This window comes from Manis javanica, chromosome 3 (assembly GCF_040802235.1).
Source record: "Manis javanica isolate MJ-LG chromosome 3, MJ_LKY, whole genome shotgun sequence".
In the NCBI taxonomy this organism is placed as follows: Eukaryota; Metazoa; Chordata; class Mammalia; order Pholidota; family Manidae; genus Manis; species Manis javanica.
In genome coordinates, this window is record NC_133158.1 from 7,471,956 (window position 1) to 7,485,395 (window position 13,440).

The following is a 13,440-nucleotide window of genomic DNA, read 5'->3' on the forward strand; positions in this document are numbered from 1 at the left end:
TAGAGTATGCACCATTTTGAACGTGAATTTTCGGTAAAGTACGCTATCCTGATTTCTCTAACTTTAAAGATGCTTTGTTTCTGTATGTGAAATGGGACCTAGTGCATCTAGATCAGTCAAGTGATGAACAAATGGGAAAGTGGATTTGACATGATTTCCCTGTTTGAACATTAAAATGAAATACAGCATCTTTAAAAAGCACCCAGTGACTTCATTGATACTCATGTCATTTTCATCATGACCTTCACAATCTTCATTTTCACTTGGATTTTACTTGTTAAAACAGCTCTAAAACCTGTAAATCAACTGCATGGCATTTTGGTGTATTTTAACTTTGGGAACCAGGATCTCAAAGTCCTGTTGCTACAAAAACGTTGGTTCCGTGGAAGGGGCATTAGTTAGGCAGTTGAGTTCTTGGTTACATGGAGACAACTTACTGGGTTTTGTAACTGATGGTAGAGAAAAGCAGCTTTTTTAAGCATCCTTAATAATTCCTGAGTTGGGACACGAGTGCAGCCTCCTCATCTAGTGGAGGCGAAAGGCAAAGGCGGTTCCCAGGGGCTGGGGGGTGCCTGCTTCCAGGGGGCCCTGCTCTCTCCCGTCAGGGGTAGCCGGTAGGTCTCAAGTTAGTTTGGTGTCCACGTGGCCTCCCCACCCCTGTTTGTGGACCACAGAGGAAGTCAGACTGATAGAAACCTGTAGATTGCCCACTGCCAGCCTCGGCCCTCCGAGGCCCTTTCCACAAGGCTGGCAAGGATGTTTCTAATAAGGCATTCCTCCCCAGCTCTAACCTGTGCTTCTCTGGGGCTGTTGCCAGGGGCTCTGCCGGATTGCCAGGTTCCCGTGTGGTTTGGTGGTTAGGAATCTGGGGAGGGTAGAGTAGTTGTCTTTTGGGGTTTTGTCTAAAAGAAGGTTGGATTGGAGGGATCAGCCTGACCTGGTTATATGTGTAGGTAATCTGTTCGGAGCATCTTAGATCCTGGGTTGTTACAAGCCGGTATTTTTCAAAGCTCGTCAATTCAGTTGGCATTCAGTCTAACATGGAAGCTGTCCTGTGTTTTCTGCTGCCAGGGAATCAGGGCTGTCGAAGGCCTCTTCGTGGGAAGGAGCCTGTGCACATGTGAGGAGTCAGGGGTGCTTAGGCATTAGCATTTCTTTCCAGGTTTGTCACGGACCAAACAGCCAACTCTGAATTTGATCCTTATTAACATGGCTAATTTTATAATATGTTGTAGCTTAAGCCCCAACAAACCTTTAAAGGAAGCTGTGGACCACTGAAAAGGCAAAGAGAAAAAGCCCCCAAGCCCCAGTGGGGCCTGCGGTCAAGCCCCGGCCTGTATTTCCTGCCTCCTCCAGTGGTGACCTTCCGCCTCCTCGGCCTCCCCTCCCCTGCAGAGAGTTCTGAGCTGCAGGTTGAGTTCCGGCCCGCCTTGCCCTGACTGTGCACATTATGCCCTGGTGTCACGGGCCCAGGGAGGGAAGTGGGCCTCCTGGGACATGAGGCCCTCTGATTGGTTGGGCCTCTGTAGGAGAGTGACCTTGCTCCCTACCTGTGGGCTCCTGCACTGCCCTCCACGTCCTGTCTGCTTAACAGGCGCAGGATCCTCTGTACTTTGGATGGCGTATTTACTTATGCTCCCTACATATTCTAAGAGATTCATTTAAAGTGGGAACAGTCGCACCCTATACTTGGAAGATGAAGATCCATTTACCGAACACACCCCCGACTCCCAAACCCTTCCATAGTGAGTTTGCACACTTAGTGCCTGGTACTGAGGCCAGGGCCAGAGGTCGGTTCCTCATGAAGACCAAGCAGTTTTCTTCTATGCAGAGAGGGCAGCCCAAGTCCATACCCAAGTCCAGCCTCCAAGGCCCAGCTCTGGCCTCCCAGAATCCTGGGCTGGAGGGGTAGCCAGTATGGATGGCCATTCTATTGCCTTTATTAATAGGGGGTAAGTGCTGCTACAGCCCAGGACCTGTCTTCTCATGTACAAACCCACAATGCCTCCTGCCAGGGTCAAAGCACAAAGCTGGAAGGCAGGAACGCCGAAGCTCTTTCTGGTACATGTTGGGCCCTGAATGTCAAGTCCATATTCCTTTGCCCCTTGGGTGGGGATGAGACGGGAGACATAGACACCCGCTCATCCCTCCAGGCTCTCTTGGTGTTCCAAGAGCCTTCATGGGCAACCTCTCCTCTTGGAATCTCACCGGTCACTCATCCAAACACCCCCTCCAGAGGAATGCTGTGTCACATGCTTGTTCTCCCTGCCTTCCCTGCCTCAACTGTCATTTCAGGTTTGAAGCCCTTTTTATCTTGGAGCCTTGTAACAGAAAGCCAGGAACTTTTCCCACAATCCACCCTGGTGTAGAACGTAATTAATAGAAATTCATTCATTAGTTGATATTGCACAGAACCAATGAAAATTACATCTTGTTCACTTGTATTTAATGTTTATTTGTATTGCTATATTGTCACTTGAGTTCCAAGATTGTGGAGCATGAGTGTGTGTATCTGTGTGATTCTTCATTTCAGCTGCCTTAGGTTTGGGTAAAAGATGTAAAGGAAGGTAAGTGGTTTTCTATTAAGTGCAAGACTTTTGACTTTTGCCTGTCACTCGTGATAAAAAGGGTGCCCTTCTTACCGAAGCACTTTCTTGGTGATCCTGAACCACTCGCCCATGTAAGTGCAAGTGGTGATCGGTATGTTTCCCCGTTACCACTACAGTTTGTGGCCGTTTAGAGGGGAAAGCCACCTGGTGGACTATCTCCCTGGTGTAGCCCTAGGAGGGTCATAGAGGGTGAGGCCAGAACAGCTGCAGGGTTCACAGCACGAGTGGCAGCTAACTGGCCCAGGCAAGTCCTGGAGGGCAGGGCTTTCTCTGTACCGAGTGTTGGTTTATGGCATCCGAACGCTGATCGATTCAAAACTGAAATTCACATGCCGGATGTCTATATGCCTGGGACCCAAGGGAGGTTTTAGATACTGGTCCGGTTTCCTTCTCTTTGCCTTCTAGGGGTAGAGCTCGACATTCCAGTCTCTGCTGGTGCTTCAGCAAAAATGTAGAGTTAGTGCAACTCCTTTTCGGTCCTGGATCAGCCCCTACAGAAGGAAGATTGCTTGAGGGCGACTCCTCCCTGAGGAAACCGGTGTCTGCTCTGCATCACTGACATTAGTAGCATTTTATATTTCTTTAGCACAACCTAATAGGAAATGATTATTTAAGACAGACGCCCTGGAGAACCCATAACCCATCAGGCGCTGGTTGCTGGCTGACAAGTCTGAGTGGTTTGTTAATTTATATCAAATCACATCCAATAACACGAACCATTGTGTGTCAGAGTAGCTGAAGAACTGTTCACCCCTTGTTAGTGCCTGATACTCAGGCAGCCAGCACTGTGTGTTCAGAGGACTGTCTCTGTCTGTTAGCTTAGGAGTAGGTGGGGCTGCCCGGGACCTGGCAAGGGAGCTGATGGAACTTTTGGGAGCATTACTAAATTTGGAAATGGATTTAGACCCTCATCTATGCAGACAGAATGTTACTACGTATAATTTCTTGTGATCTGTGGGATTTGTCCAGTCTTTTCTCACATGACCATTACTTGGGAGAAATGGCAACCTTTAATTCATTCCCCTTGATGCTCCTCGCCTTCCCGTTCAGTGTGTTGAAAACGTGATGCAGCACTGGGTATCTCGCTCCCTCCGAGGGAAGACACTCGCAGTCCCACCAAAGTCCATTCTGCCCGGGACTGAGCAGTGCGTGTGCAGGGCGCTTGGCAAGGGTACCGACTGTCCCTTTTCCTCTGCAGGGGTGTCCACATTACCTCCACCTCCTCCACCTCCACCTCCACCAGCAGCATCCTTGCTTCCTGCGAGCACAGAGGCGCCCACACAGCTCCCGCCCCAGGCTATGAATGGCGTGAGCAGAGGGGCCTTACTCAGCTCCATCCAGAACTTTCAGAAAGGAACTTTGAGGAAAGCCGAAACCTGTGATCATAGTGCTCCTAAGATCGGCTAGAGCTTTGTGTTTACACTTGGAGGGAGAAGTCCTTTTTTTCCCCTTCTACCTCCAACCCCTAAAAGTACTCTCTTCCTGGATGAATGACTGCTGAGCCAGTACAGCCACATACTATCTTATGGATGCTCATGTACGGGCCTTTCCAAGAGGGACATACTCAAGTAGAATGAAATCAGGCTGGCATTGCTGTCTTAAGAAGCATTTTGCTCCTCTACTACCATTTTAAAGAAATCTTGTTCATCCTTCAGTGGGTATATTTTTGGGGCAGCAGCATATTGGAATCAGTATTTCTACCAACTGAAGGAAATGGACAAAAGAGAAAGAGACAATATTCAGTCACGGCAGTGAATGGCCTTTGTGTAGCAGTCCCTATCCTGTCAGACAGCTCCTAAAAACATTCCTCTCATAGTTCATTTCTGTTCTAAAGCATTTCCTGGTTCTTAGGTAACTTCCCATTTTCTGCAACCTTAATTTCATCTTAGACATTAACACTGTAGTCCAAAGCATAGTTATGTCGCTGAGTCAGAGGAGCACCTGAGTTCTTCATTTTCCTGCAAATACAATGTCGAAAGTTAACATTCTCGAAGTTCTCCCAGGAATACCATTATGGTTACAGAACTCAGGGCTGTGCCGGCAACTGTTCTAGACCTAGCGCCTAGTTCCATTTAGTTAGGATGTATTCAAGAGACAAAAAAAAAGGTAGTATCAGAAATAGTTCTTGCCAATTAGATCGCAATCCTCAGCAAATTAAGTCGTTTGTGGTCTGTGGCCGGGGGTTATTACAACTAAATTTGGCACCAATAGAAATCCTGATTTTTTATTTTGAATCCAAATATATCATCTTTTTAATATAACTCACTTATTAGAAATATCTTTATCCTATGATTTGTTTAAACCCTTAAATTGCACTTTAAAGGATTATAAATAATCCATTTAAAAATTCAAGTACACACATCAGTGTTGGTCACTATGCAGAGAATGTCATTGTGTATAGTTTCACGTAATCTGTGATAAATGTTCAGCTGTATTTTTTATTAAAATAAACCATGTCAAGAAAGTGTGTTTTTTGTAGCTTCACTAGCTATTTTAAATGGAACTTCTTGTAGTACCTTTTGTAAACACAAAATAATAGATCTACATGGTGTTTAAGTTTCCTTCCCACCTGTCCTATCTGTACTTTTTTTGTGTCCTATTTTCCCTCATAAGAGCTAACAATCCTGCCTAGTTTTTTAAATTAGACATCATTTATATGCTTCTAATTATTTTTAGCTCAACTTCTGGAGAGGGCATTATATGGCAGAATGTTTTTTGGCCATGGGAAAAATACCTGATATGAATTTTGCTTTTATTTTAAATGGAACCCTATTACAATTAGGCATCTCAAGTCTTTGTGGACAAAGTTCTGTTACAAGCGTGGTTAATAATGAGTTCCTGATGACACTAATTTATTAATAGAATTAAGACTTCCATGCTACACTTCAAGTATATAAAAATACAATTAGTCATTGTGGGGATTCTTTTATTTCTTAGAAAAACAATCTCATAGTCAATATGGATAATATGCTTTTATTTTTTACATGTGTTTTTTGGATCCATCTTTCATTAGGACACGGCCACAATCACACCTTGCCCTTCTCATGAGAGAGTAAAATTTTACATTAGTCTTACTCAGAGAACACGACAATTTTAACAAGAAAAAGCATGGAATCTAGGGCAGGAGGGTGGAGAACTGTTCCATACAAGCACATTTAAACTTCTTTCCAGTACAAAAATGTGTTGCTGCTTTAGAGATAACTTTATGAATGATGAGGTCTTACAGTACAGTCCATGTGAAGTGCAAGCAAATACTTTAAATCCCAGTGACTTGAAATTCAAGTCTAAATTAGATATTTAATGTTTTCTTTATTGCAAATATGATGTCTTTAACCTGAGGTACAGAGTTGTCTTCTAGAATCTTTGCATAAGGCATAGGGATGTCAGCACCAGTGACGCGGACTGCAGGGGCATCCAGGAAGTTGAATGCAGGTCCTAGGAGAGAAGGAGACTCCACTGAGTGAGGCCAGAAAAGCCAGCTGAGCACCATCACGTTGACACACAAGGTGTGGCTGGCCTGAAGAGGTGAAATCTAAAGGTATGCTGATTACGGGGAATTGTTTCTGGTTTTGCTTTTTAAAATATTTACCCCAAGGAAAAATACCAGGGTGATAAATTGAAAGGTCAAGTCATTTGGCTACTGTTAGCTTTCAATCTCTTTGTCCACTATCTAAGCACATAATGTTTATTATAGCTTGACTATTCTAGAACCAGTTTCTCTGAAATACCTTCCATGATCCTGGCACAAATTTCAGCTCCAATGCCAAACTGTGGCCAGCCTCCTTCCACAGTTACGAGGTGATTGGTCTTCATGACACTGGCTTCTATTGTTTCAATGTCCATTGGTCTGATGGTTCGCATATTTATCACCTAAACAGATAATGTGTAAGCTTTATAGAGCCACTGCATCACAAATATAGTGTTAACTTCATAATGTGACTCCCTTTTTTGTTTCCTGCTAATCTTTGGGTCTAGAAAAATCTAATCTGCCTATTCATGAACAAAATGTGGATGAGGAAACTAGTTAAAACAAGTATCTTTTTCTCTATTATAGGCAGTTCTGTTAACGTACAAAATTAACTTATCCTCCCTTGGCTTCAACTTCATCAAAGTAATAACTAACATTTGACTGCTTACCCTGTACCAGGCCCTACACTAACTGTAATTCTCACCACCAGTCTGATTTATCCTCATTTTATAGTTGATGAAACTGAGACTTGGAGCACATTAACTTGCCCAAGCGAAGCTAGCAAGTCTTGGGTACAAAAGGGTCATGCTCACTGACCTCAATGTTTCGGCTTCTCTCAGCCTCCAGCTCCAAGGCTGGATCATAATTTAAAGCAGGTATTATTCTAAAAGATCCAGACCCTGCGTGGTAAAAATTTAGCTATTTAAAAAGGAGGTTCCCAGCTTTAAGCAGAGGTAGAACTGAGTGACAAAGCAAGATTTTACATCTAGTTAACTTTAGAGAACTACAGCTCCTTTTTTAGGTCTTAAATTTAAGAAGAACCTTTCTGATTTTTTTTTTTTCTATTTTATCAAATGTGCACCGCAGTGGTCCAGCAGTCCCTTCCCCCTTGGGAACCACTAGTCGCTTCTCAGTGCCTATGAGTCTAATGTTATTTTGTCTCTTCTGTTTTGCTTTGTTTTTATATTCCACAAGTAAGTGAAATTATATGGTAACTGTCTTTCTCCGCCTGGAACCTTTCTGATTCTTCAAGAACAAGGGGAAGTCCACCCACCTCACATTCAATTCCCTCTTTAGACAGCACCGTTGCGGCTTCTAAGCAGTGGCCTACAGGTCTTGAATGGGCAACTACAGTTATATGTGTCCCTGAAACAAAGTCACAGATCAGAGGTTGAAATGAGAGGTGCTGTACCGCTCTGTAGCCAGCTGTGGCTCTTGTTCATTGGTAAAATGTTCAACTCAACTTCATTCCAGCGAGATGAGGAATGTGGCATGCTTCCTAGAAACGAAATGCAAATCTGGACTGACATTTAGAACTGCACGAGTGTAGGAGCCGCGAGGGAATGACATTTTCTGAACTTGAACTCATCCTACGGTCTCCTAGTAAACGTAAAGGGCTGTAACTTCTAGATTGATCAACATACAGGGCCTGGATTACAAATCATGTTTAAATGCACACTTAAGTTCTCTTACCTTGCCTTTCTATTTTGGCTTTTCCAATAGGAATCAAAAAATCTTTTGACTGAGCTTCTGTGGGAAGTTCAAAAGGAACTCCGTACATCAGTTCATTCTCTAGCATCACCACTGCAAAGTACAAACAAAAGTCACTACGTGCCTAAGAATGTGCACACAACACCCTCATTCATTTTGTGAAAAGTTTCACTGTGCTGATTAGGAAGCCTCACGTCCCTCATGTCCAGGAGCCTTGAGGCTGATTTAGGTATGGCCATTTGTAGTCTGGTCAATCCTAATTTACCTACTGCGGTTAAACCAGTGTTGTAGGTAAACAGTTAATAGATCCTTTACCTGACTGGCCCCCTTATAGTCAGAAATAAGAAAAATAACCACATTTTTTACTATCTTTACCATATATGTAAATCACTAACATTTTGTATGATACATCTAAGCCTAACTAGAAGCTTTCAGTGGTTCCTTTTGAGCCAAGATTTTGTTTTAGTTCTTTCATGTTCAGGAGAGACCCACAGTCACTCTGCTGACCTGGATTGTCATCGCGAATGGCCGATTTAATCAGTCCTTTAGCGTCCTCTGAATTCCAGGGGCTGACCACCTTTAAGCCCGGGCAGTGTGCATACCAGGCAGCAAAGCACTGAGAGTGCTGGGCAGCCACGCCTGCCGAGGCGCCGTTGGGCCCCCTGAAGACGATGGGCACACACTGAAGGCCCCCGGACATGTAGTAGGTCTTGGCAGCTGAGTTTATGACCTGGTCAATGGCTTGCATCGAGAAATTGAAGGTCATAAATTCACAAATGGGCCGCAACCCAGCCTGTCAAATCAAAAACACAGATGTTGAAGAAGACTGAAAACAGCACTGAAGAGAGGCAAGCAACTGCTCCTCCAACATGGAAACAATGTTAACAGAAATCTCTCCAGCTGAGAGTTGTAAAAAGGATGACGTACCATAGCTGCACCCACAGCAATTCCGGCAAAGCCCATCTATAAAGTAAAACACAAACGTAAGTGAAAATCTATATAAATTAGAACAGTGTACAGTTTAGCAGACATGCCCCTTAATGTCTGCTTCCCACTGGAAGGCTTACCTCAGATATGGGAGTGTCTATGACCCTCTTATCTCCGTACTTCTTCCACAGGCCTCGACTAACCTATAATTAAGCAGTGAAACCGCCCCCCCCCCCATTACTTTTAAGTGTATCTGGGGGCAAATGGCCACCTTAGGTTTATACAACTTTCACTTATCTTGGTTACCTTATATGCCCCATCATACTGGGCAACTTCTTCCCCAAGCAGGAAGACCTTCTCATCTCTTTCCAGCTCCTCATCCATACCTTGATTTATAGCATCACGAACTGTCACCTGTCCCAGGTAGGAAGAACAGTCAATAAGCTACACGACTGTTTAGGATACTATGGAGATTCTCTTCCTTTATAATTTACCTAAACTGCCCACGACATACAATAGAAAGACTATCACTAGACCTGCTTTCTCTTTAAAAGTGCAAAGAATTCTAAAAGTAACATTTCTGTCACACATAGCCACTTTTTGGATGTGCTAATGAGAAGCTTACTGAACACTTTTCTTGATGTGCACCTAAGCTTAAGAAATCTGCTTGCCGGCCAGACCAGCTCACAGGCGACTTCCTAAATAGAGAGTATACTGGGTTGTTTTATTTCCACACTTGGTGTACTATGGGGCAGAGATCTGTTAAGGAAATCTAAATAATACTGCACATGAGCATTCACTCCGTGCCAGGCACTGCCAAATACTTTGCCTTCAGAATCCAGGACTTAACTTTACTACACTTTACTACACCAGGACTACAACTTTACAGGTTGGTAGAAATCTCTAGTGAAAAAAGGTGGGGAGGGAATTCCTCAAAAAGTTCAACACAAGAATTGCCATTTGATCCAACAACTCCACTTCTAGAATATATGCCCCAAAGAACTGAAAGCAGGGACTCAGGGACTTCCACACCAATGCTTATAGCAGAATTATTTATAAACCGCAAATGTGGAAAGAACCCAAATGTTCATCAACAGACGAACAAATTAACAAAATATGGTACCTACATGCCATGGAATATTATTCAGCCCGAAAAAGGGCTGAGGTTTTGATACATGCTACAACACAAACGCACCCTGAAAACATGCCAAATGAAATAAGCCAGACATAAAACGCCAAATACTATAGGACTCCACTTACCGGACGTACCTAGAATAAATTCATAGACACAAAGTGCAACAGGGATTACCAAGGCCATGGGGAAATGGGAAGTTACTGTTTTGTGGGTACAGTTTCTGTTTGAGATGACGGACAAAGTTATAGAGATGGATGGTGGTGATGGTCACGCTACACGGTGAATGGACTTAGTGCCTCCGAATATACACATTAAAACGGTAAATTTTATGTTCTGTGTATTTTACCACAATAGAAAGTAAAAAAGGGGACTAAGGTAAGAAGCGTCTAGTTTCCTCGGATAGCCCATTAGATTCCAATGAGCCTCCCGGGGGTGACATGCTGGGTGTCTGGTAGGAGGAAGAATCCAACGCACGAGGGGCGGGCGCCGTTAGCCTCCAGGACCCTCGGCCGTCCCCAACCCTCTATACCCACCCACCTCAGCGCAGGCGCGATCCCTGCCTCGGCCCGGGGACGAGAAGCCCCCTGCCCGACCCGGACTGTGCAGTTACCTGCAGCGCCGCCGGCGCCGACCGGTGGAAGCGCCTCCTCAGCAGCCCGGAGACCTGGCGAGGAGACAGGGAGGATGCTCAGAGGGGACGCAAGGGGGCAGGGATCGCGCAGGGGACGCGCACCGCTGCCCACCTGCTCGAGGGGTCTCCGCACCAACCCGGACACCGCCGCCATCTTGATCGTGTCCTCTAGCAGCCGCCGAATGACAACACAGCGAGGCCGCTGACGTGAAGGCCCCGCCTCCCCAAAGGCGCGGGCCAATGAGAGGGCACGGCGCCGGCGTGCCCCGCCTACACCTAGGGGCGAGGGACCGGGGAGGTTCGTGGGTCGTGCCGTGGCTCAGGCGGGTCCAGTTCCCTGGAGCGGGTGGCTGCTGACACGCGTGTGCACGCCTGGGAACACCTCCCGGTGGTGGTGCTTCAGGCGCGGGGATCAAGAGTCAGACTCAGGAACATGACTCGAGGCTGGAGGGCCTTAAGAGTCCAGCCTGCTGCAGGCTCCTAAAGCCCTTGGGCACCAAGTAGCTTGCACAGTCTAGTGACGGGGAACTTGCCACCTACTGAGCTGGCCTAGTTTTCCCTGGACATCGCGGCCTGTTGGATGCAACAGCTCTTAGAATGCAAACAAGAGCTGTCACTGACGCACAAAGCGCCTACTGTGTGCCGGGCATTGTGGTAAGTGCGCTATAGCTGATTTAGTTCTCACAGGAACCCTCTCAGGTAGTTCGGGTTAATTACCTCCATTTAGTAGACGGGTAAACTGAAGCAAAGATTGGTTAAATGAGCCGGGATTTGAATTTAGGACTGTCTGACTGTAAGGGGTAGTCTTTTTCCACTGCCTTCTAAAGCAGAAGTTGGGATCCGGCCTGGGAAGAAGTTAAAACAACTTGCATTTACACCGGACCAGGGCAGCCTCTGGAAGCTTAATCTCATTGGTCTCAGTGAGATTGGGGTCCGGTGGGACCACTGATTAGTCCCCACTTGTCCCCAAGACCTTCCAAACAAAACCCTTCTATGAGATGGCCTCCAGGGCATGGGATGAAGACCTTTCAAATCCCCCCTACCTGAGTGCTATCATCCAGTCCTTGCAGTCCTTGGGAGGAAACCCCAGCACTTCCCAAACACCCACAGCGTCCCTGACAAAACTCCTGATGTTGAGAGGAGAGTACTCAGAAATTCTTGGGTTCTGCTTAGAATGAAAATGTGCATCAGCTCTTCCACCATAAAGCACTGAAGTACTTCAGAATATGGGATTACAAAGCAAAAGCAGATCTCAAGGTGAAGGAGCAATGACCCAAAGAAGCCAGAATCTGGACTGTGGTCTAGATAAAAAGGACCATTTCCTGGACCATATTTACACAGAGGTCCCAATGAGCCGGGAACACCCAGGCTGTGCAGCCAGTCTGGGTAGCTCAGTCAGGAAGGCAATTCAACTCCATAGAACACAGCTGGCCTAGGCTGAGAATTTTCTTTTGAAATAATGACCGTGGATATTTCAGACACCTAAGATATCTTCATAAATACAAGTGCTTTCTTTTCAAACTCTATAAGATGGCCAGTTTGGAAAAGCTAGGCACAATTTTCTGTATGAAAGACACAGCAGATAAAAATGCTGAATTTTCAATCCTTTAATCTCTTCAAAATCAGTTTACATTCATACAGGCTCACTAGGTTTTACAGAAAGGGATTGGAAAGTGCCCACTGGCCAACTAGACCACTTCTCTGTCATGGAATTAAATCTTTCCAAAGTTACAGGAACATTGTCCTCAAGTTCCTTTTGGTTGTCAGTCATCAGAAAGTCCTTTCTCCAGAATTTTCCGTCTCTACGGGCTTGACCAGCTTTCTTTTCTTTTTGTCATGACAAGCAAGGTTTATTAAAGAAACTTTCTACTCCCCCTGCCTTTTTGGGAATAACAAACACAGTGAAGTATGCATTTCCACCACCCCAGAACGTTCCCTCATGTCTCCTCGGGTGATTCCCTACACATCATTTCCTCAGGCAGCCACAGTCTGATGTCCATCATCATATTTTAGGCTGTTGTAGAACTTAAAATAAAGGGAACTACAGGATGTGTTCTCTTGTGCATCTGGCTTCTTCAGCTCAGCAGAATGCTTTTGAGGTTCATCCATCTTGTTAAGTGTATCAGAGTAGTTTACTTCTCTATTTTTCTTTCAATTTTTTCTTGTGAAAAACTTTTAAGATTTACAAGAAGTTGCAAGAAAAAAACTTTTTTTTTTTTAGTACATGGTTTCCACGTACTTTTCGTCCAGCTTTGCCTAATGATAATATCTTATGTAACAGTAGTACCTTGTCAAAACCCTAAAATTGGCATCGGTACCATACTGTTAACTCAGGTAGAGACTTTATTTAGCTTTTGTCAGTTTCTATATGCATGCTTTGGAGTGTGTGTGTGTGTGTGTGTGTGTGTGTGTGTGTGTGTGTGTCAGTAGCACTGTAGAACTTTTATCACATGGACAGATTTATGTAACCCCCACTACAATCAGAATATTGAATTGGACCATCAGCACAAAGAAACTCATGTTACCTCATCACACACCCTCCTCCATCCCTGACTCCTGGCAACCACTTACTGTTCTCAGTCACTGTAATTTGTTATTTCAAGAATGTTTTATACAGGGAATTATACAGTATGTGACTCTGAGATTGCCTGTTGTCACTCAGCTTGATGCCCTTGAGATCCACTCCAGTTGCTGGGTGTAGCAACATTTCATTCCTTTTTGTCACTGAACAGCTGTTTGGCTAGGTTAGTTTATCCATTCACCCGTTGAAGGATGTTTCGGTTGTATCCAGTTTTAGTTATTACCAATAAAGCTGCTGTGGACGTTGGTTTATAGGCTTTTGTCTGAACATAAGCTTTCATTTTTTTTTAGGTAAAAACCCAATGGTATAATTGTAGGGTAGGTGTAGCTTTAACTTTTAAGAAAATGCCCAAGTGTTTTTCCAGGGGCTGTGCCATTT

General features: G+C 44.8%; 2 protein-coding genes and 1 long non-coding RNA gene across 15 annotated transcripts in view; 2 read left to right on the forward strand and 1 right to left on the reverse strand.

The window, feature by feature from the left end:
- The window catches only part of PXK (PX domain containing serine/threonine kinase like), a 62,170-nt gene extending 57,094 nt beyond the window's left edge, over positions 1–5,076 (forward strand). For 3 of the 10 annotated variants that reach the window (XM_073230769.1, XM_073230771.1, XM_073230774.1), the window contains 2 exons: positions 1–33; positions 3,808–3,934. In XM_073230769.1, coding sequence (XP_073086870.1) covers positions 1–20 — 20 coding nt within the window. In that variant the 3' untranslated portion in view covers positions 21–33; positions 3,808–3,934. Of the gene's footprint in view, positions 34–2,533; positions 2,568–3,807 lie in introns of all 10 variants that reach the window. The other 7 variants (XM_073230765.1, XM_073230766.1, XM_073230773.1 and 4 more) reach the window with 3 other exon arrangements.
- A 490-nt stretch (positions 5,077–5,566) lies between these two features.
- Positions 5,567–10,703, reverse strand: PDHB (pyruvate dehydrogenase E1 subunit beta). Of its 2 annotated transcripts, XM_017656796.3 has the most exons (10): positions 10,594–10,703; positions 10,461–10,514; positions 9,022–9,129; positions 8,856–8,918; positions 8,716–8,751; positions 8,296–8,581; positions 7,771–7,881; positions 7,352–7,443; positions 6,338–6,479; positions 5,567–6,044 (listed from the first exon to the last, which is right to left on the reverse strand). In XM_017656796.3, exons 1-10 carry the CDS (start codon positions 10,633–10,635, stop codon positions 5,899–5,901), a joined length of 1,080 nt encoding a protein of 359 aa, XP_017512285.1. In that variant the 5' UTR covers positions 10,636–10,703; the 3' UTR covers positions 5,567–5,898. The 2 variants fall into 2 exon arrangements, with proteins under 2 accessions (XP_017512285.1, XP_036875181.1); XM_037019286.2 differs by lacking the exon at positions 8,856–8,918.
- Positions 10,704–10,762: 59 nt separating this feature from the next.
- LOC108394912 (uncharacterized) overlaps positions 10,763–13,440 on the forward strand; it is a 28,792-nt gene continuing 26,114 nt past the window's right edge. For all 3 annotated transcript variants that reach the window (XR_012128918.1, XR_005061580.2, XR_001852543.3), the window contains exon 1: positions 10,763–11,135. This is a non-coding gene — a long non-coding RNA (uncharacterized lncRNA). The remainder of the gene's footprint in view (positions 11,136–13,440) is intronic.